The 19,864-nt window shown below is 39.7% G+C and overlaps 1 protein-coding gene across 10 annotated transcripts in view; it reads right to left on the bottom strand.

The window, feature by feature from the left end:
- Positions 1 to 201: 201 nt before the first annotated feature.
- lrmp (lymphoid-restricted membrane protein) overlaps positions 202 to 19,864 on the bottom strand; it is a 36,512-nt gene continuing 16,849 nt past the window's right edge. For 3 of the 10 annotated variants that reach the window (XM_028448919.1, XM_028448921.1, XM_028448923.1), the window contains 23 exons: positions 19,056 to 19,161; positions 18,328 to 18,604; positions 17,012 to 17,064; positions 15,868 to 15,964; positions 14,152 to 14,326; positions 12,751 to 12,829; positions 10,581 to 10,615; positions 10,411 to 10,496; positions 10,144 to 10,262; positions 9,458 to 9,539; positions 9,255 to 9,297; positions 9,130 to 9,157; positions 8,706 to 8,846; positions 8,261 to 8,395; positions 7,979 to 8,126; positions 7,802 to 7,845; positions 7,640 to 7,720; positions 6,485 to 6,540; positions 6,225 to 6,323; positions 5,217 to 5,345; positions 4,517 to 4,543; positions 2,333 to 2,484; positions 202 to 894 (listed from right to left, as the gene is read on the bottom strand). In XM_028448919.1, the coding sequence (XP_028304720.1) occupies positions 752 to 894; positions 2,333 to 2,484; positions 4,517 to 4,543; positions 5,217 to 5,345; positions 6,225 to 6,323; positions 6,485 to 6,540; positions 7,640 to 7,720; positions 7,802 to 7,845; positions 7,979 to 8,126; positions 8,261 to 8,395; positions 8,706 to 8,846; positions 9,130 to 9,157; positions 9,255 to 9,297; positions 9,458 to 9,539; positions 10,144 to 10,262; positions 10,411 to 10,496; positions 10,581 to 10,615; positions 12,751 to 12,829; positions 14,152 to 14,326; positions 15,868 to 15,964; positions 17,012 to 17,064; positions 18,328 to 18,604; positions 19,056 to 19,161 (2,335 nt within the window). In that variant the 3' untranslated portion in view covers positions 202 to 751. The remainder of the gene's footprint in view (positions 895 to 2,332; positions 2,485 to 4,516; positions 4,544 to 5,216; positions 5,346 to 6,224; positions 6,324 to 6,484; positions 6,541 to 7,639; positions 7,721 to 7,801; positions 7,846 to 7,978; positions 8,127 to 8,260; positions 8,396 to 8,705; positions 8,847 to 9,129; positions 9,158 to 9,254; positions 9,298 to 9,457; positions 9,540 to 10,143; positions 10,263 to 10,410; positions 10,497 to 10,580; positions 10,616 to 12,750; positions 12,830 to 14,151; positions 14,327 to 15,867; positions 15,965 to 17,011; positions 17,065 to 18,327; positions 18,605 to 19,055; positions 19,162 to 19,864) is intronic. The other 7 variants (XM_028448920.1, XM_028448929.1, XM_028448922.1 and 4 more) reach the window with 6 other exon arrangements.

Here is a 19,864-nt window from a genome sequence, read left to right as displayed (position 1 = left end):
GTTTATTTGTGCAAAGATCCACATATCTTTGGAACATAAAAAAGGTGCAAGTTGAAAATGGTGACAACCACAGCAAGCGCTGGAAAATAAAGAGAATATTAAAACATGGTGTAAAGTACGTAACAATTCAGCATAAATTAATAAGCTATTCACATTTCCTCACTCCAAACAAATTAATAAATACATATTTTTCAAAAACTATTCAGAATTATGCTTTATTACCAGAATTTGTGCACTTAACATGTTAAAAAACGTTTTGCAAAACTATTTAAAAAGGCCAACAGTTAGCATGTTTCTGTCAATACGAATAATGTAGTTAAAACTTGTGTGGCACGATAGAGGCAACTGTTCAAAAAATTAACCAGCTGTGTCTGCAGAGAGAAAACTGGTCAGCTTAATGGGAGCCTTGAAGGCTACTGGACTTTAAAGTTTCTGAAACCTCTACAGGTCAAACATGTTGGACATCGTCACCCTCTTATGTAACCGTTTCTTTCTGTGAACACACACAAGGTTACAAACAGACTAATGAAGTAAATGTGACATGTGCAATCTTCAAGGTTGATTCTTGAGGCCTGGTCTGTGCTGTCGATGCACGTCATTCTTCACGTATTCACAGGCACTGTTTAAAAACTACCACCAACCTCTGCTCAGGACTAGTTCTACATTAAATTCCCTTCACCACAGAACTAGTGCACAGAACATGTCTACAGAGCGCCCACGGGCGGAAGCACCATCGACTGCAGGTCTTCTGTTAGACAGGGGGCTGTCCAGTGTGCCTGAGCCCCGTGTAGGGCCAGAGAAGCTGCTGGATGGTCATCCAGGAGTCTCCAGTCCCAACAGGAGCTGCATCCACCGCTGGCTGCATCACCAAGCTAGCCAACAGAGCCAGAAGACCTGCACAGAACAATACCTTTATCCACTCGATAATCCTACAATTGTCTGCACAAGAAAACTCGACCAAATTATAGATTTTAAACTTAGTGCTGATCAGAAGACAATCCTTGAAAAGAACATTCCTGATAAGGCTTGTGCTGCCCAGGAATTATGACTACAGTACCATCAACATAGTAACCTTTGTTTGCAATTTAAAGGCTAAATGATAATGTAAATAGTAGATTAGCTCAGTTTTTTTAGACACTATAACAGTGGCATTCAAGTCTTTAAAAACAAAAGTTTTCATAGCAACGCAGTGGTAATATACAAAGACCATAAGGCAAGGCATTGACTTAGATCTTAAAACTGTTTTTCCACACCTGCTTTTTCTACACACTCACTAGCCTTTATTTTGTCAGGAGAACCACATAAAGATTAATAAACTATTTTACAAGTGTGTCCTGGCAGCAGTACATAAAACAAGTTTCAAAACAACACAAAAATGTTCCTAAAACAAATAAATAACACAAGTACATGAAAAACAATAAAAAGTGCAGTCACAGAGTAAGAGCTCATTAAAAAGGTAAAACTATAAAAGCCACCAAATAGTTAAAAATAAATTAGCTACAATAAGAACATGGTGAGGTTTTTGTTACAGGTGCTGTTAAAGGGCCCTAAATTCTCCCAGTGAGACCAACTGTTCATGAAATGCTTTGCAGAAAGACTTAAAACTCACAGAGAAGAACACATGAAGGCTACAAAAAGTATGATCATCTCCTACCTCAGCCTTCATCCTACAGCAAACATTTGATGACATTTGAGCTTTCATGGTGGAGCTTGCTACAAGTCATGTTGCCTAAAATCTATTTGTTGATCTACTTTTATATCAAGTCACCACTGCTATGATGTGCCTGAATTTCTTTCCATCAGGACCATGAATATAACATATCAAAAGCGTAAGAGCATAATGAAAACGCCTGTATGTAATTAATATTTAAAGCCACGTGGTGCTTGAGTCATGGATCAGACACATACTGGTAATGAGGTTGTTAGTGGGCAGCACTTGCATGCACAAAATAAAAAAAATAAAAAATGTCAAGTAAAATGACAAATGCGCATAAAAAGTGATCGTAAAAGCCACACATTGCAAACTTTCAATGAGAAATGTATATTAATACCATCAGAAAAAAGCTTTTCTGTACTTTTGGTTTTTAAAAATATCTTAATTCTCAGCTTGGCCTCTAGATGGCAACATTGGTTTACTTTTAAAATATTTTCCACAGCCCACATTATTCTAATTTATATGGTTACTTACTACACAGCAAAAATAATAAAGACGACAACATGAAAGTGAACCCACAATCTACACTCTACAATTAAACAACATTGGATAAAATTGGAAGGTTCAAAAATTGTTTTTGATTATACATCACCCCCAAAAATATAAAAAAACGTGTACCTGCAAGTACCACTAAGATGGCTACCCAGAGCCAAGGCCCTCTGCTTCCTCTGGCTACAACTGCTTCTACCACCCGGGACGTGAGCAAGGACTGGGACAGGGAGCGGATGATTCCAGGCTCCGTCGACGTGGGGCTGGAGGAAGAGCTAGGACTGCAGAAAGTGGAACAAAGTGTTACCAAACAGGGAATGACTGAGCTAATGCCAGATGTGGAGGTAATTGAATTGATTATTTTCAGACAAAGCAGAGGAGCTGGTATAAGCTACCAAAAATGTTGAACAGGCAATCATCTGTAGTAAAGGCAAATGAGAAAGGTTTTCAGTCATTTGTGGTAACTTAGGTAAAGAAAGAGTTAATTAGATTGATGCAAGTATTCATCCACCATAGCAGTAGCAGAAACAATTTCTTCATGAGTATGACAAAAAAGATCTATCAGTTAACAGAAAGCATGGAGGTGGCTTTTAGCACCAACCTTTTAAAGGGGCAGCTGACAATTTTAGTTTTTGTTTTTTGACAGAAGGAATGCTGCTTACAATCATCATTTGATGACTGTAAGCAGCTGCAAGTGCCCTCCTATTTAATAAATACAGGCTCTTTGCATGCATATCTGACAAAGATACAATCGACACGCTATAGACGGGTTTTCAATGTTGTCACGAACCACCCACAATTTCATAGTCCTGACACCTTGCATGTCACCTTTTCATTGTTTACATCCTGACACGATACATATTTGTCCCCTGAAGCTTTCAAAATGATGACAAAACCAGATAAAAACAGTCAAAGGGAACAATCTACAGAGATCTGTACGAGATCGGGAAAGGACAATGGGTGTCCGACGTAGAGGCATTCCCAGCCATTGTAAACTATCTGGTGAACAGTGTAAGTGCCTACACATTGGATGAAATGAAGGCAGCATACAAGTCTTTGGAAGCATATAGCGACGGGAGTGTGTGGCCCTTTGACAAGCTAACAGGATCATTTTTGCTGGAATATTGTTTTTTTACCTGGTCAATATCAGGCTTCAAAGGTAAGACGACGTATTACTGTACTTCTTGATTGATTCAACAGAAGCATTGATAACTTTGGCTGTGGTTGTTGAATTGTTAAATGGTTTATATGGCTACAATCGCAAGAAACATAGCTTTCCAATGACGTGCAGCCTGAATGACAACTTAAACATACGAATTGTGTATTCATATGAAAACATAACATCTCTGCCGGGGGGCGACAACAGATCAGCATCTATAATTTATACACATGCTTGTGATGAAATAAACGCGACAAACTTTATAGTGCCGCTTTTCTGGGTCAGGTTGGAAACCTTTCCTGTTGATGATGGCGAGCCATTTGTTTCTCTGTTCCGTGGACAGACGTTCTGTTTGTTCTCCTTGACTAGTTATTTTAGGAATGCAATAAAACTGTCTTGTATTTTCCCTTGGCTTCGCTCTGTTTGAGCAACCCCACACAACGCATGTATGCGGCATGACACATGGCTAAAATCGGTCACTTGGGTTACCAGTAAAGGTTACAGTGACACAAGATGCAGTGGATCATGGGTAATTCGTAGGAGTGGAAACCCATCTATAGGAACGTCCAGCCATCTGGAGCAGCCATCTTGACGAAATAGAAAATGCTAAACCACCTGTGATACCACAGCTCGTTGCAGGATATTCCCATCATGCCTGTGCTCCAGGAACGGGAGCAGTGGCTCGATCTCGCAAATCTTTGACGGTGAAAGAAGTCACATCCTAGACATACCCATAGTCCCGGAGAAAATAATTTGCTCTGTGCTGGCCTACATGCAGCAATGATGTAAGGTTAAAAAGGATGACGAGGCCCCCCACCCGTCTTTCTCGGAAATTCTGCTTTCATGCGTGCACCCGAGGGCCATCCACGCCTCGCTACTGCGGTGCGGTGACGGCCGGGAGAGACGGACATGTTCTACTGGCCAAAGGCGCAACAAATGGAAGCAAAATCTGCCACAATAAGCAGTGCGGTGATCTATGATTCCTAATTCTTTTATCTTCCACTTGTAGATCTCTTTTTCTGATGCTAATAAGTGCAATGACATGACGTGACGCTGACAAATGTATTCTGTCAAAATGGCTGACACGCGGCTCGGGGTCACGTGACTGGGAGACCCTTATTGCTACTTTATGTTCTCCTCAACAACACACTTACAGCATTACTAAGAGCTCATCCCGGCTCCTGAGCCGTGTGGAGGGAGGAAAAGGAGAAGATAGTTCAGATTACAATAGAGGAAGCACCTCACACATTAGCAATGATACAGTAAATTACCATGTTAGTAAAAGACAGAAAAGTCAATGCGAGTGAAGACGAAATGGTTAATTATGCACAAGCAAATCTAAGCTTGAGATTCATGCACAAGATGTTAAAAAAAAAAACAAATAATTTGTAACATTGACACAGATTTAACTCAAGCCAGTAAACAGGCACCTTATGGACCCTTACAATGAAAACCACATGATTGAAAGCTGATGATTTGGAATGAGAGCCAATAATGAAAGAGTTTCATCACTTTGAGGTTCCAAAGCTTCACCCAACTTTGAGAGAACATGTTAAAAAGTGATGCTCTCATTAAATACAAAAGCGAGACTGTCAAATTTGCAGTTCAGCGAAGCGTTTCTTTCATTTAAGTGATTTTTGTTTCAATACAATAATGGCACTGATCACTTATCATAAACTAAAACTGATCATTAAACAATGTAGTCAAACTCCCTGAAATGATAGATGTACATGAAAATATAGCCTACTGCTTCTGGAACCTGGATGTATCTACATGATGAACTCTTTCACTATGAAGCCTGCCTCTCAGCGTTGCTGGCAGACTGTTGCTTGGGCAGCATCTGGTGGGACTAACGTCTTAGGGGGCAGAAGGAGGGAGGTGAGTTTGCTGCCTAGCTCACTGAGACTGGACCTCCTCCTCTCAACCACTGGTGACTCCTTCTGCTCATCCTCCGCTTGGCTGTCTATGCTGTTGGAGGCCGTCCTGTGGGCATGCACGGGTCAGGCATTCACAGACACACTGTTAAGTTGCACAGTTACAGACGAGCATCGGTAAATAAAAGACCACAGTGATTCCGTGCAGAAATCTGTTTTGCATGCACAACTTCAGACTTTCTGTTCAATCAGAAAAACAAAAACAAAGTTAAGATGGAATATTGTGCACTTTCCAGATAAAACCTTAGGAAACAAGCTGTATCAGCACGAGGCAACCGAGTAGTTCCACACAACCTTTCAGATATTTGGAGATGGTCACAAGTACCTAATTCTTAGTTTTCTTCCGAACAAAAAAGGTTCACATAAAAATGTCAACACACAATACTACAGCGTGCATGAAGATGTCCTTCTTTCCCACATGTCTGAAGGTTCTCAGTCTTCCAGGTCATGGTACATCTGGCAAACTTAAAAAAAAAACAACTCAAAGACTCCTGGAAATCTGGTAAAACATCCTTAAGCTTGACTGGGAGGTCATCCAATTGCCCTTACCAACATTCCCAAAAACACTTCCTCATGCAAAGCTGGGCAGACCAGATGCATTGAAGATGGCATTATGTCCTATGGATGAATTGGTTTCTTTACTGTAAGTTTGGTTTATGTAAATAGCTGCAGTTTTCTTTGCTCAAAAACAGCACTCAAGTGTGTGGGTTTGTTTTTTGTCACCAACAGAAAGTCACACATTTAAACAATGTGACAGGAATAAAAATCATCCATCTTCATTATTTCTTCATGATCTTTAGCGAAAATGTAAAGTACAGAGCTAATAATGCTGATGTCCCAAAGATAACTAGCCGGTTTAATGCATCTGGGGTCTGCAGCAAACAAACATGTGTGACACAGGCAGCATGAGTCCCCCGCCTTGTCTTACCCCTTCATCGTGACTGAAGGCTCTTCAGTTTCAACACAGGCAGCAGAGCTAACAAAGCGTTTGAGTGGGGGACGTGCTGAGCCCTTCTCTGCCATATTCCTGGAAACCATTGTTATCACATGAGGGAACAACAACAACAAGTGCCTTGCTTCGTTAGAGAGCAAACCCTGGTGGTTTCTACAGGTCAAATTCAGCTGAACATGGAGAAACCGATGATACAAAAGCTCAAAATTCAACACATGTAGTTTTACGGTACATACCATGGAGATCGCCTTGTTAACCTTTCCACTTCAGACTCCGCGCCTTCGGTCTTGGACTTGTGAGGGGAAAAAAAAGCCACTTTTTAGTTACATAACTAACTCTTTCCTGAATGCTGACTAAAATCGTTATTTTTTAAAATGAATTACAATGATAGAATAAAACTGAATATGTAATAAATGTAATTTCCATTATAAATCATTGTTTTGATTGAAGCAAACAAACTTCATGCCCTATAGCTTATATGAAGATAACTTTACACTGTAGTTTGGGAGTTCACTCAGGGGTACCTATACTAGTCATGTTTACATCACATGTTTTATGCATTTGCAATAAACCAAACTATATTCTAGTGATTCAAAGGAGGAAATTGTATGATGGCAGAACCAATGCAACTATCAGTTGGTGAAGGAGGTACAATGGCACCAACAGGGTCTTCTTGAGGACTCGTTACTTATGGCGCGTTTCCACTGGCGCTATCGGATCTACTCAGCTTGGTTTCACTCTTTAAATACCTCCTCCGTGGTACCTGGTGCTGCTTTTTTTTAGTACCTCCTTTGTTGAGGTTCCAAGAAAAGTAGCCCTGGTTTGAAATGTGATGTAGGCACCAAGCAGACACTTACTGGGTCTGAGAATCATAACAGAGTTGAGTCATCAACTCACGCACAAAGGAAACATTTGGCCACCATTGATTTTTGTTGTTGATCTTGTGAGGATGGCAGCAAAGAAGTGCAATCCATGGAGTCTGGCAGTTTCGCATGTATCAGGTCCCTAAAGTGAGGAGTGCGGAGCCGTGTAGAGCCGGTACCGCCAATGGAAATGCGCCATTGTTAAACTATTACGAAATTACAAGTTGGTGTAGGATTTTTTTCATATCCCTGAGAGCTACTAAAAACTTGCTTTAGACAGTTCTCATGGTGTACTTTGACTATCAGCCTGCTGGTTTTGTTTATTAAAACACTCGCTGCACAACGCATTTTATTTTTAGTAGGATTTGTGATTAAACCACAAACTACCTATCTATTGATGTAAACATGTTTCAAGCAAAACAGCAAACAACTCAATAATAATTGTTGATTAATGCAATTGTGTGATGATATTTTAGTGGTGGAATGAAGAATACATTACATCCAGACAATTGGACTGTCACGTCTCACCAAATCAAGGTGCATGTTGCCTCCAGCACCTCGTGGTATTGATGCAATGCTGACCCGACGAACAGAAGACTTTGAGGGCACCCATGGGGAAATGGAGAGAAAAAAGTTCAGTAATACACAATGATTCTATTTTAGTGCATGATGAAGTCACATATAACCCACTTTGTAGTACTGTGATGCAGATTGCTTCTTGCCACGGAACTCATCTGTGAAAAGAAACAAATCAGTTTTCTGAGTGCATTAGTATTCCAGTAAGGCACGTTTTAAATTAGGTTTTGGTGTGTGCATAACATCACTTTCATTTGGACATTACTAAATAGAAGTGTGAGTTATACATACTACTGTCAGAGTGGGATCCAAAGGACCTCTCGTTTTGCATCAATGTCTCTCTCAGCTCCAGCAGCTCAGCGTGCTCCGTTGTGTACAACCTCCTCAAGTTCTCCACATGCTGGATCATCACCTCCACAGCTCGGCCAATGCGACTCTCCTTTTATTCCCAAAACACGAGATGCCGCAAAATTAGACTCAGCCCCATGAAAGGGACTTATTGTCATATGAGGAAATAAACAACAACCAATGAGACGTCAACCCATAAAGGGGGGTTGGTAGTTGTCAGCTGACCTGGTGAATAGCTCCTAACATCTCAGAGCGACTGGACACCCTTGTCATTGACTGAATTAGGATATCTAAATTTTTCTGTAGCCTCTGTATGATCTCCATGGACTGGTTGTCATCCTCACACAGAGGAGTCAGAGCCTGAGAAGACAAGTGACGGGGTGGAAAACTGGGTTCAACATCGGAAAGTAAATACTTAAAAAACAAAAGAAAAAACAAGATGGCATCTCAATTGCCCCCTCATTTAAATACTACTATTTTCTCAACCTGCATTCTGTTTAAAACAAGCAGCATTGAAGGTAACTAAAAATGTCTAATTTCATTTGTAAACATATTCAAAAACATCAAGTATTATGACAACTTGTCAATTTAACCGGAAAACCTCTCTCCACGGTCTAATGGTAAATGACTAAAGGAAATGGCAGAGCACTGCTAAGTTTTACATATAGACCTGCAGCAAGCCTTGGCAGCTGGAGACTTCCCTGCGGACGTTCTCCTCAGCAAGGTCACGTGATCTCTCCTCCAGCCGGACCCTCTTCTCTAGAGTGAACATGTCACACTTGAAGCCTAGAGCCAGACGCTGGAACTCTGCCTGAAACAATAAGAATGTATTGTTATCGCCTCTGTGACCAGTTTCCTGGAATAGGTGCTGGTATCTAAGTATTTTTTTCTTTTCAAAGACAGAAATACCATTATCAGTAACATTATTACTCTTAACAGAATAAAAACAACTTAAACTTGTCTGCATATTTGAATTAGGATCACTTTGAAAAAGGAAAAATCCCAAAAAACCTCAGAAACAGTTCACTAGGTTCAAGAGTACACCAAATAGTTGTTTACATGACAAAAGTACAGGATATGATGGTAGGACATACCTCGATCTCCTTATCCGTGGCTGACAGGCTGGAGATAAGACAAGAATGTGGATTCTTGAATTGATATATTTGTGCAATTGAAGAGATTTTTTCAGAGGTGTTAGAAAGATCAGTTGTAATCTCACCTGTTTTTGTCCTCTTTGCTGTCAAAGGTGAGCAAAGTCTCAGCTGCAGTGAGACAAAAAAAATAAAATCAACAAATCTTTAAATGAGCCAAAGGCCCAGAAGTGTAATTTTCCTTAAACACACATTAAATAAAGAAGGAAAAAAATAGGTATAAAGCCAAGGTAATAAGCGTGCTACTTTCCAATGAATAAATAACACATACCAATCTTCCCAGGAGTGTTAGTCTCATTTTTGTCATCCTGATCCTTGTGCACCTCAGTTGCTTCAATGCTCCGTGCCAGCACCTGCAGAGTTCACACAAACAATATTTACTATTCATCATCCTTTTATTATAGGCTTCATAACTTTCTAGTATAATCTATCAATTCTCACTTTGTCTTCAACATCCATCCTGCTTTATTTCGGTTTTAAAGAAGTAAAACTGTCTTCTAAATTTGAACAACCTGATCCTGAGCAGAGCAAACAATGAAACCATGAACTTGGTCATCCTCTCGGCCATTGGGAGGCACACAATCACATAGCTGGAAAGACGACATTTCTCCAAAGGCTGCAACTTAGGTTTGCTTAGGTTGCAAGTCACAGGAACGCCATAAAATAGCATAATTTGAGAAAAAATGGTTTTTATCCAGAGTTATGTTCTGTATTAAATTAAAACGAATAGATGAGGGTTGAAAAAAAAAAAAAACAAGACATTCTGCCAATCATTTAAACAAAAAATAAATAAATCAAGATCTTCCACAATGACCCGCCCACCAGACATTAGTAGGATGAACTAAGATAATTTGCTTAAGCAAACAGAATTACTGATCAAACAAGTGCAAACTGGAATAAAGCAGGTGTTCTTTTTTATTTACCATGAAGGTTTAAGCCCTGCTTATTGTTACTTACGTCGATATGGCTGGGGTTGGAGGTCATGCCGCTCTCAGGCTGACTACTCTGTGTGACGGATGGGTCCGACTGAGCAGAGCTGCCATTAGTCGCCATGCTGCAGGTGAGCTGCTCAGTTCCTGCAAAGCAAAATCGTTGTGTAAGGGCAGTGTTTGGAAGAAAAACACACAGATGAATGATTACACAACCAACCACCAGCTTTGATATTTTAGGGTTGTTTCATATTCTGCGACACACACACACACACTGAGGAGCTTCTCTGCTTACCTTTGCTTACCACAGCAGTGGAAGTCTCAGCAGCACTCTCCTGCACACACTCCTCTTCCTCAACCACAACAGGTAGAAGCCTCAGACTGATGAAGTCATACAAAGCACAAAAATTGTTGTACTATTGCAATGAATAATTCTTTCGTTTCAGTTATAAGTGAGGCACTCACCCCTCCTCAGCTGCTGAGCTGTGTGCCGATTGGTCCTGTGTTAGAAACAAGGATGAAGTAGAAGAGAATGAGACAAGTGGAAATGGGTGTAGCCCTTTTAGGTTTTCAGTAGCAGTGACAAAATTGACACAGGTTTGCATAGATGTACAGCGCTATTGACAGAGCTAAAAGAGAAGGATAGGAGTAAATTCCTGCCATTAAGTAGAACTACACGAGAAGCACTGCAGCTTTGAGAGCATGTTTTTGCTGAGGTGGGAGCTCAGTTAACACTGGCACAGTGCTAAGTGGTGGAGGCGGACAGTGAGCACAGCATTGACTGATATCACACATACAGAGGAATAAGGTATGTGTTCACTCAGTGTAATGGGATGTTTGGAAATAGGAAGCTATAAACCTCATTTCATCAAAGAAAAAAAGGCAGACCCACTTTGACACATTTAAGTTCCCTCTTGGAGATTTCTAAGTGAATAGAGATAAAAATTGTGTAATGCAACAATTCTATTTATGCTTACTAATCATTTACAAGTCTGGATCATATCCTAACTTTTTTTTTTTTTAGTAAAATCAAAGAGGTAGTTTTAATATTCAAATGACTAAACAATAAATAAAGGCTTCTTTTAAGTCCGGCAGACAAATTATTAATAAACGTTCAATGAGAGTCATCTGATGCCAGCAAAAGTCGCATACGTCAAATTTGTTTTTGGATAATTTAATTACCTTAACTGCTGGGCAATGTGGCTTTAATTTCTGTGGAATAAATGATTGTTCAAGATTCTGGACAATAGTTTCCGTTACAAGTAGTCTAATATTTTAAAATGATCTATTTTTCGAAATATTCATAATAAAAATGTGCTCACTGATTGGTTCACTTAATGAAGTAAAGACTGACGAATAATGGCAGGATTTAACGCCCTTTTATGTTTTGTAATGCAACTACTAAAAACTAAAACTAACTAATCTGTTATAATTCAGCTACTTTTCCCCCTCTTTTTTAAGCTAGAGTGGCAGCTGAAGCTATATTTTTCAGTTTGGATAACCAAGAAGAACTGTGACGCATCCACCTACACAAACATTTTACCAGTTCTGTGAGCAAGTTTAAAAAAAGCAACATAACTGCAAAGTCTCTCGCGTTGAGTTACACTTTACTTACATACACACTAAATGTTAAATAAAGAATTTCAATGGTATTTTAAACTGATGCCAATTTCCCAAAAACTGTGTTGACATGTTGACTGATGGGCAAACCAAACTGAAGCTATTCTTGGGCCAATGCTTCCTTTTTTTTTTTTTCTCTTTTTTTGGGGCCAAAGCTTTCATAAGTGTAAAATATGGTAGGCTACTGAGGCATTACAATAACCCTTTAAATTCACCTTCACATCAAATGATAGAGTGGCTCAGGGAATAGCCTAGCATCAACTGGCATCTGGCCGTGATTTTATAGCACCACATACACCCACTTGGATAGACATTCAAAATACATGAAAATAAATCACTTTAAAAAAAAAGTACACTACAATGACTGTATTGACCAATTAAATAAAGAATACCCAGTCAATACAATTTAATGGACAAACTATTTTTCTATTTTGAAAAAAAAAAAAAAAACTGTTACTGGAGATGCTTGGTGGTTAATATATGGGTAAGTGGTTACAGTTCTGCAGCTCTGAAAACGTATCCAATAATTAGCCAGTCTCTTCAGTCAGATGCGCAAGAGCAGGGCAAAATCTAAACAATCTGAAACATGATTAAGCAAACCATACAGAATCACATGAAAACAGGCAAACTAGTAGTAGTCAATGCAGTAACTATCTGGTTACTGAGTAAACAGTGAGGACAGTTCAGAAAACAAACGTTCCCTTTATTTACTCCCTTGCCAAAAAAACCCTAAACAAATTAAATGCATAACCATCTGCAAAACCTACTTACTTTATCAAAACTAAAACTCCCATGAAGTGTTGAGCAGAGAAAGATAAGAGTCTGAATGAGGAAATAAAGGTGAGAACCTGCTAAAGAGCACAGCGGAAATTGAACCCTCAGCATTAAAACACTTCCTCATTGCTTCCATTGCTTGCACAGGGACAACAGTTTAAACTTAGCTCTGTTGCAAATACTGACATTTACAGAAATGTCCTCGTCAAATAAATTAAAAAAATGAAATGAATGAATCAACCTTGATTTGAATCATGTCTCCTGCAGTCAGGTTGTCTTTTCCTTCTCGTTCCTCGCGGTCGTCCCCGGTCCTCTGGTTGCTGACCACAAATAAAAGATAAAAAATATCAAGAGTTGAGCACTTTTACCTTTGTATTATTCTATTCTTTCATCTGATAGTTTAACAATTTTGCTGACACTATCACTGCTTATGAAGGAGAGCAAAATGAGAAAACTGTGCAATGTGCCTCTGCATTGCACAGTCATACAAACAACAATTAGCCTATGAGCCACTCCTACACTGAAGAATCACATATTTGACAGTCAAATGTGACTCCAGTCCAAATACTAGGACGACTGCAGCTGAGCCTGTGGCCATCTCTAAAACCTCTAAAAAGATTATTTAGCAGAAGTAGCCTGTGCTGCTGTGAAAATCAGCCAGGATGTTGGGTAAAGCTGTGTTATAATGGTCTCTTGCTCACTGCAGTGGTGGTTTTTTCGTGGACCCCCGAAGATGTTTAATAATTCTAAGCGAACAGGTTTAGCCCGTTTGCTGTTTGTCAGTCCCAGGGGAAAGCTGTTTAAAAAAATGACAAACATTAGCTTTCGAATCATTTGGGATTTAGTTACACAGACACTACCAGAACTAAATAAACCTGTAATTTTAAAGCTGATATCCGGAGTTTCTGAGAGGACGTCTCGATGTCCCACCGTCAACAGCTCCAGTTCCTCCCCCTGCCTCTGCAATCTACCAGATTGCAGAGGCCTCTACTTTTCGGCACGTGCATCGCGGAACATAACAAGGTCGCCTTGATATAAGTTTATGGGTCAAGTCAGAGTCAATAACATATTTCCGTGCACAGTTCCGCATTCACTTTGATTGACAGTCTCAAAATCAGGAAGTTGAAGCCTATTGGCTGGGCGCACTCGGTGATCGTTTCCATTTGTATAGGGGTCTATAGGACGAAGGAGGGACTTATATACATTAATGTATATGAATGACCACCGGCAATAAACCATAGTAAAAGACTAGTTAGGTATTTCTTCGCATTTTAAAAGAATCATACATAAGCATAGATTTCTCAGAAGCTCTGGATATCAGCTTTGAGAATCATTGTATTAATATTCATTTTGCAATATGGTCAATTTACAACAAAGAATATTCATACATTTATTTTTCTCAAGTGTAACATATCATGGGAGGAAAATGAACCAAAAACCTGAACACTGTCAAAATGTGCAAGCGACTGTGTAGCCATATGCTAAAATTATAACGGATTGATTATTTGCATTTTGTCTACTTAGCACTTGGAAACTTTATATTATTAAAGCTGTTGTAGAAACTCTGTTGTTCATGAGGACTAGCACCAAAATTATGTGACAAGTTTGTGTTTGACTAGAACAATTTAATTTGTCTTCCCACCTCTCACTCTGCGTATTGGTGTCATCTGGGCCATCTGCTGTTCCGTTAGGACAAACCATGCTGACTGCTGCTGGAACAGTGTTTGTAGGTGTGATGGTTTGGTCCCGTTTAGTAGACTTGCTTGGAGACGTGTCACAGGGAGCCGACTCTAGACCCTCACAAACCTCTGTAGCTGCTGGGAGATAACGAACCACAACATACGCTATAATTCTCACACTAAAGTTTAGAATTAAAGGTCATCTCTCCTCAACCCCCCAAGGTAACACATGGAGATATGCACTGTATATACTGTTAAGTACTTTGGCATTCAAATCAATTGCAAAAACTAAAATATACATTTTTATCTATGTGTTTAAGTGTCCTTGGGCAATACACTGAACCTTAAGTAGCTCCCAATTGTTGACTAGATCCTTGCATTGCAGCTCTGCCCCATTGGTGTGTGAATGGATAAATGAGCCAATATTGTGCTTTGTGACTATCTCGGTGGACATAAAGCGCTATAAATCAAGTCCATTTACCATTTTATTGCATGCATTCTTCAAAAAACTTTGAAAAGATTTGGAGGAGACTCTTGATAAACATTCGTCTCACCTGCTGACATCGTCATACAACTTTTCGAGTTTTTAGTTACCGCCTAGCCACAGACTATAAAGATTTTACAAAGTCTGGCAGGGTCACTATTCACAAGACTTGGACAAGATTTATTTTGCAAATGTTACCCATCATGCAATTATAAATGAAAAACAAAAATAATGCACGGGACCTTCGACTTCGTTCATGCTGCTCTTGTTACCGTTTAACTGCCAAGTTTCCTGTGTCTGGTTTTGTTAGTGTTCCTCTATTGGTTGTCGATTGTATTATGTCAAGCAAAGACTTGAGATAATACCAAACACTTAATATTGACTTCAAGCTGCAATATGTATGTTTTTTTGGCATAATTTGATCAAAAATCCATAATCATATTTGAGCATATTGCAATCTGAGTGGACAGTGAATCTCTTCTCCTTCTCTTATCTTTATATTCAGGAATTACACACCGAATCAGAGGGAGAATGATAACAGACGGGATAAATGTGAAACTAAGACACATATCCAAGGTGGAGAGAACAGATGCACGTCATTTCCAGTCTGGACGTAGAGTGTCTGTCTGCAGCTGGGATCAGGAGGCAGAGGAGCAGCTGTGAGCTTCTTACTGTCCTCACAGCAGCGAGTGATACGTGCTTTCACGTCTATAAAATATCAGAAAACTCTCCAATAAGACCCAATATTCGTCACTAGTCTCTATTTAGAAAAAAGTCACTAAGAGCTCCGCAGTTGTGAAAGATCACAAGGATATTGGCAAGGGATGATAGGTTTCGAAACAGTGCAGATTAAAGAGAGCAAGAAGACTGATCCAAAATGTCTTAATCGGACGGGTGCATGCTTCATCTTAAGTCAGAGAAAGGATGGAGTCCTAGTGGAATCTTTGATGTCCAAGACTGTGACGATCGTAGGTGTAAGCCTAGCACTAGTGAGACAGGGCACCTCTATGCAACCCTGTCATTTAAGTAATCCTCCTATGATGTTAGAGGGACATTTAGAAATGTTAATGTATGAAATGTTGATCTGACGAGTCTTTGTCTTATCCTCTACAAACGTACACAATCCTGAGTCACATTGTGAGTCATCAGGTGAGCTTAAAAGACTAGCTGGCAGTGAAGTAAGAAGAGGTCTTACTGTTGTTCTCTGTGTGGGACTTATCAGGCAGAGCATCCGCTTCTTGTTGTCTAATGCCAGCAGCTTGCGCGTGGGTGTTTGATGGCACGGCTGTCTCCTGAAGACACAAATTAAAAAAATGTAAAAACAAAAAAGGTGAAGAGATCTGAAAAATAAAACACCCCATTTACCATATATTAATGTGGTGACATTTTAACTTTGAGAAATCAAATAAAACATCACCAGTTGTAATGCTGTTGAAAATACAGTTGAATGTCAGCGGTGTTTAAACCACCTTACAAGCATGGAATAATGAAACAGAGCAAAAGAAAGTAGGACTAGAGTGTAAAAAGCCATATCTTATGTCAGTTACCACAGTGCGATTCTAATGTTTCATCATTGTCATGCTATAATAGGAAATGGACAGCTTCAGTGAAAGCAAGCAGATTGCCATCTGTGAAAAGAGGCTGAGAATGATGACATGTAAAGAGATATTTGACAGGCAAACTAGGAGTAAGGAGAGAGAACTGACGCAAACAAGATCGAAAGGAAAAAGGTGGAACATTCATCATGTGTTTGAATTATACTAAGTTATATCAACATTTATGATGATCTTCCCAGAAATAGTGACAAAAGCTGCATGCCCTATGACCAGCCAACAGCACTAAGAAAGAACAGGTTTGATGCTCATTGTTTACTTTATGCAACACATGTAGCATAAGGATGTAAAATGTAAAAGTGAATGTAATAGTCTATTTTTTCTAATTTTATACAAGGCAGTAATAGAAAGAATTGAAATATTGAACAGCTACAATTGGTTAAACAGTAGTAAAATGTCTTATTTTTACAATTTAAACTTGCAAATTTGGTACTGTTTACATTTCATTTTTCGTTTTGTTTAAAGAGGTTTTGTAAAATGGCTTTGAACATTAAATACTTTGAATACTAGTCCAGCAGCCTTTGAAAATCACCAAGACAAATGTGTTAATCAGAACAAACCACCATCAGTGGTTCTAACATTTTTTGAAGCAAAGAAAATCATTGGCACTACAGGTACTTACCATAAATCTATTACTGTCAGGATAAAATCTTCCCTGTATAATAAACTTGGAATGCTTGTAATTCTAAATCATATTTTTGTGTTTAGATTGACAGTTTAATATACCTTTAAAGATGAGGAATTCCTCTTGTGCTCTGCCACAGTGCGGGATTCAGAATCTGTCATACAACAGAGAAGACAAACTGTAAGGAAAAAATAGCTTTGTTACATGGTTAAAAAAAGAATAGAAAGAAAAAAAACATACAGCAGCCAATCATAGCACTGAGCCATAATAAATGCATTGGGGCTAATGGCCATCAAAAAAGTAACCGCACCTTCACCTTACAAGGTCCGACTGTCCATTATGCAAGGAAGTGAGCTGAGGGAAGTGGAGAAGGGTTAAAATACCATGCATGGCTAAAGTGGCATTAATGACCACATTTGCACTCATGTTTTCAGTTTCTCTGCCTGCCAACCACTCATGCAGGCAGACGAACGGGGATTACTGAGCTCACATCGTGGACTCACAGCAGACTTCCACCTGGCCATAGAAGGACCTCGGGGAAAGAGACTCCTTGTATTGTGCCGACACACACACACATGCTCCCTCACGCAACCTTCAGAAGCCCAGGACAACAACGGCCATAGAAGGAAGGGGTTCACTTCAGTAAATTCTTGTCTCATGACACCAAATGTTTTAAGTCTCCGCTTCAAAAAGAAGAGAAAATTGCGAAACGTTTTGGTTTATTAAAGCTTCGAAGGTGGCGGCAGTTCGTCGGCACATGGGTTGGGAAACAGAGGGTTCAAGTCCCGGTGCGGACCAAAAAAATTGGAAGTTGTTCTGGTAGCTGGAGAGGTGCCATGGCACTTCTCAAGGACTGCCGAGGTGCCCTTGAGCAAGGCACCAAACCCCAACACTGCTCTCTTCATTGTAAAGTGACTTTGAGTACCCAGAAAAGCACTATACAAAATTGATGTACAGTATATTAATAATAATAAAACTAATTCCAGCCCGATATTAAACACTTGGTCTACAGCACACATGTACAGTACATGTAACTAAAATTTGTTCGGACAAAAATATTTTAACACTGCATAAAGGTTTTTTTGTTTTTTTTATCTAATATTTGCGTTGTATTATTACTCTCCAGCAAACATATTGGATGATCAATTAGTTCATGCTTTGATTCTCAAGGCCAGTTTCAAGATGTGTTTTAGTGGTAATAATTCAATCTATCTTTCATTTTTTGAATCTAGACTACAGATAAACCCTAGAACGCTGTACTTGATACCAGTAAAAAAGATCATTAGCTGGATTGTTTAATGCAGAGCTATGACCAGGGTGAGCACATTAGTTAAAGGCTCTTGAAATCTTCCTTAAAATACAGCCAAATAAAAATATGCATTAGTCATTTGTCTCTTAAAATCATGTCCCAACTCACATTTCCTCTCTGCTACGTCTTGCAGCAGCAGGGATTCCACAGAGACAGGAGACAGAGGGGTTGATGCGTCCCTCAGTTCTTCCTCCCCTGTTGTATCAACCACCATCCATCTCTCGTCCCCATCATCTTCTTCACCTCTGTCAGTTACTTTGTCAGTCGTTCGTAGGGTGGCACCGTCCCTGAGAACGTCCTGCACGTGGCAGTTCCTTTGTGCTTGCTCATTCTTCAGGAAGTCTTGGAGGGCAAACTCCTCATCCCAGTCCAGGTCTTCTCCAGGCTGAAGTTAAAAAATACAAAAAAACACCAAATGTTGGCAATTTATTTTAATAAGATATAAAAACAAAAACATATTCCAAGCACTGTTTATGCATAGATTTTGAAATTCGACTGTAAAAAAGGTTGCACGACTAAAATTCAGTTCTAACCTTGCTCTATTTGCAGTAAAAGTCAATGTGATGGAAAGATTCAAGCATGTACTCATGTATTTTTTTCATAGAGCAGTGTGTCAATGTTTATTTGCATTTGAGCAACACAAGTGTAGGTGTGCATGTCCACTATACCGCCAACTCACACTCAGCACTGTCAAAGCACAAACTGAAAACAGTATGAGGTTTGTCACTGCTTTGTGATTTATTTTGTTTTACTGCTGTTGTGACATATTTATTTTGAGTGTTTTGTGTAATATACCAGGCCAACTGAACAGAAAGGATGAGATGAGAAGTCAATACCCCTGGTTCAGGTGTCTGTGAGAAGGCTTCTCTGCTGTCTTGAGGGGTTTTTAGCTGCTCGATTTCCTCACACAGTTGCCGCTTCTGGTTTTCATGCTCCTGCACCCTGCACATAACATGCATGCAAAATGTTCATGTCACATTGAGGATGGTTGGATTTGAATCATTAAAATCATGAAAATAAACGCATTTCAAAGCATATCACATGCACAAAAATCCCCAAAAACAGCAACAGTGAACATACTGTACCCCATCCGCAGGCCCATGCAGTGTCCCATTCTGTTGCCCAGGGTGACCACCGCCAGTTCTCTGACTGGCCAAGTAAAGATTCCTTAACTTCAGCTTGTAAATCCAGCCCTCAACTCTACACAGACCCCAAATCTGGCCTACAATGAAATGTTGATCACACTATGTCTTAATCTCTGTGAATGTTCAATAGCATCTCCAGAGGAGGCAGGACCCTACCTACAGTAAGACCCTACCTACAGTAAGACTAGTTCAGCTTTCTCTTCTCCTTTAACAGCTCTAAAGGATCACCCTGGCAACAAAGCAACAGTAAAACCCAGCGGGACCGTTTTGACCGGTTCTCCGTCTTTGGTCGGATACGGCAACGTTCCTTTTATATATATCTAAAGGGGGGGTGGCTGTCTCCATGAGCACACATCCAAACAGACACGAGAAGCACAGGGCAAATCCTGCCATGCACTAAAATCCAGGAATATCCCAGTTCCAAACTTACTGAAGCAGCCCATGAGAGGTGATCGAGGTCAGGGTGATTAGCAAATCCCTCCCACATTCTGTACAACTGA

This window comes from Gouania willdenowi, chromosome 6 (assembly GCF_900634775.1).
Source record: "Gouania willdenowi chromosome 6, fGouWil2.1, whole genome shotgun sequence".
NCBI lineage: Eukaryota > Metazoa > Chordata > Actinopteri > Blenniiformes > Gobiesocidae > Gouania > Gouania willdenowi.
Note: the sequence above shows the minus strand (reverse complement) of the source record. Positions and strands in the feature narration are given on the sequence as shown.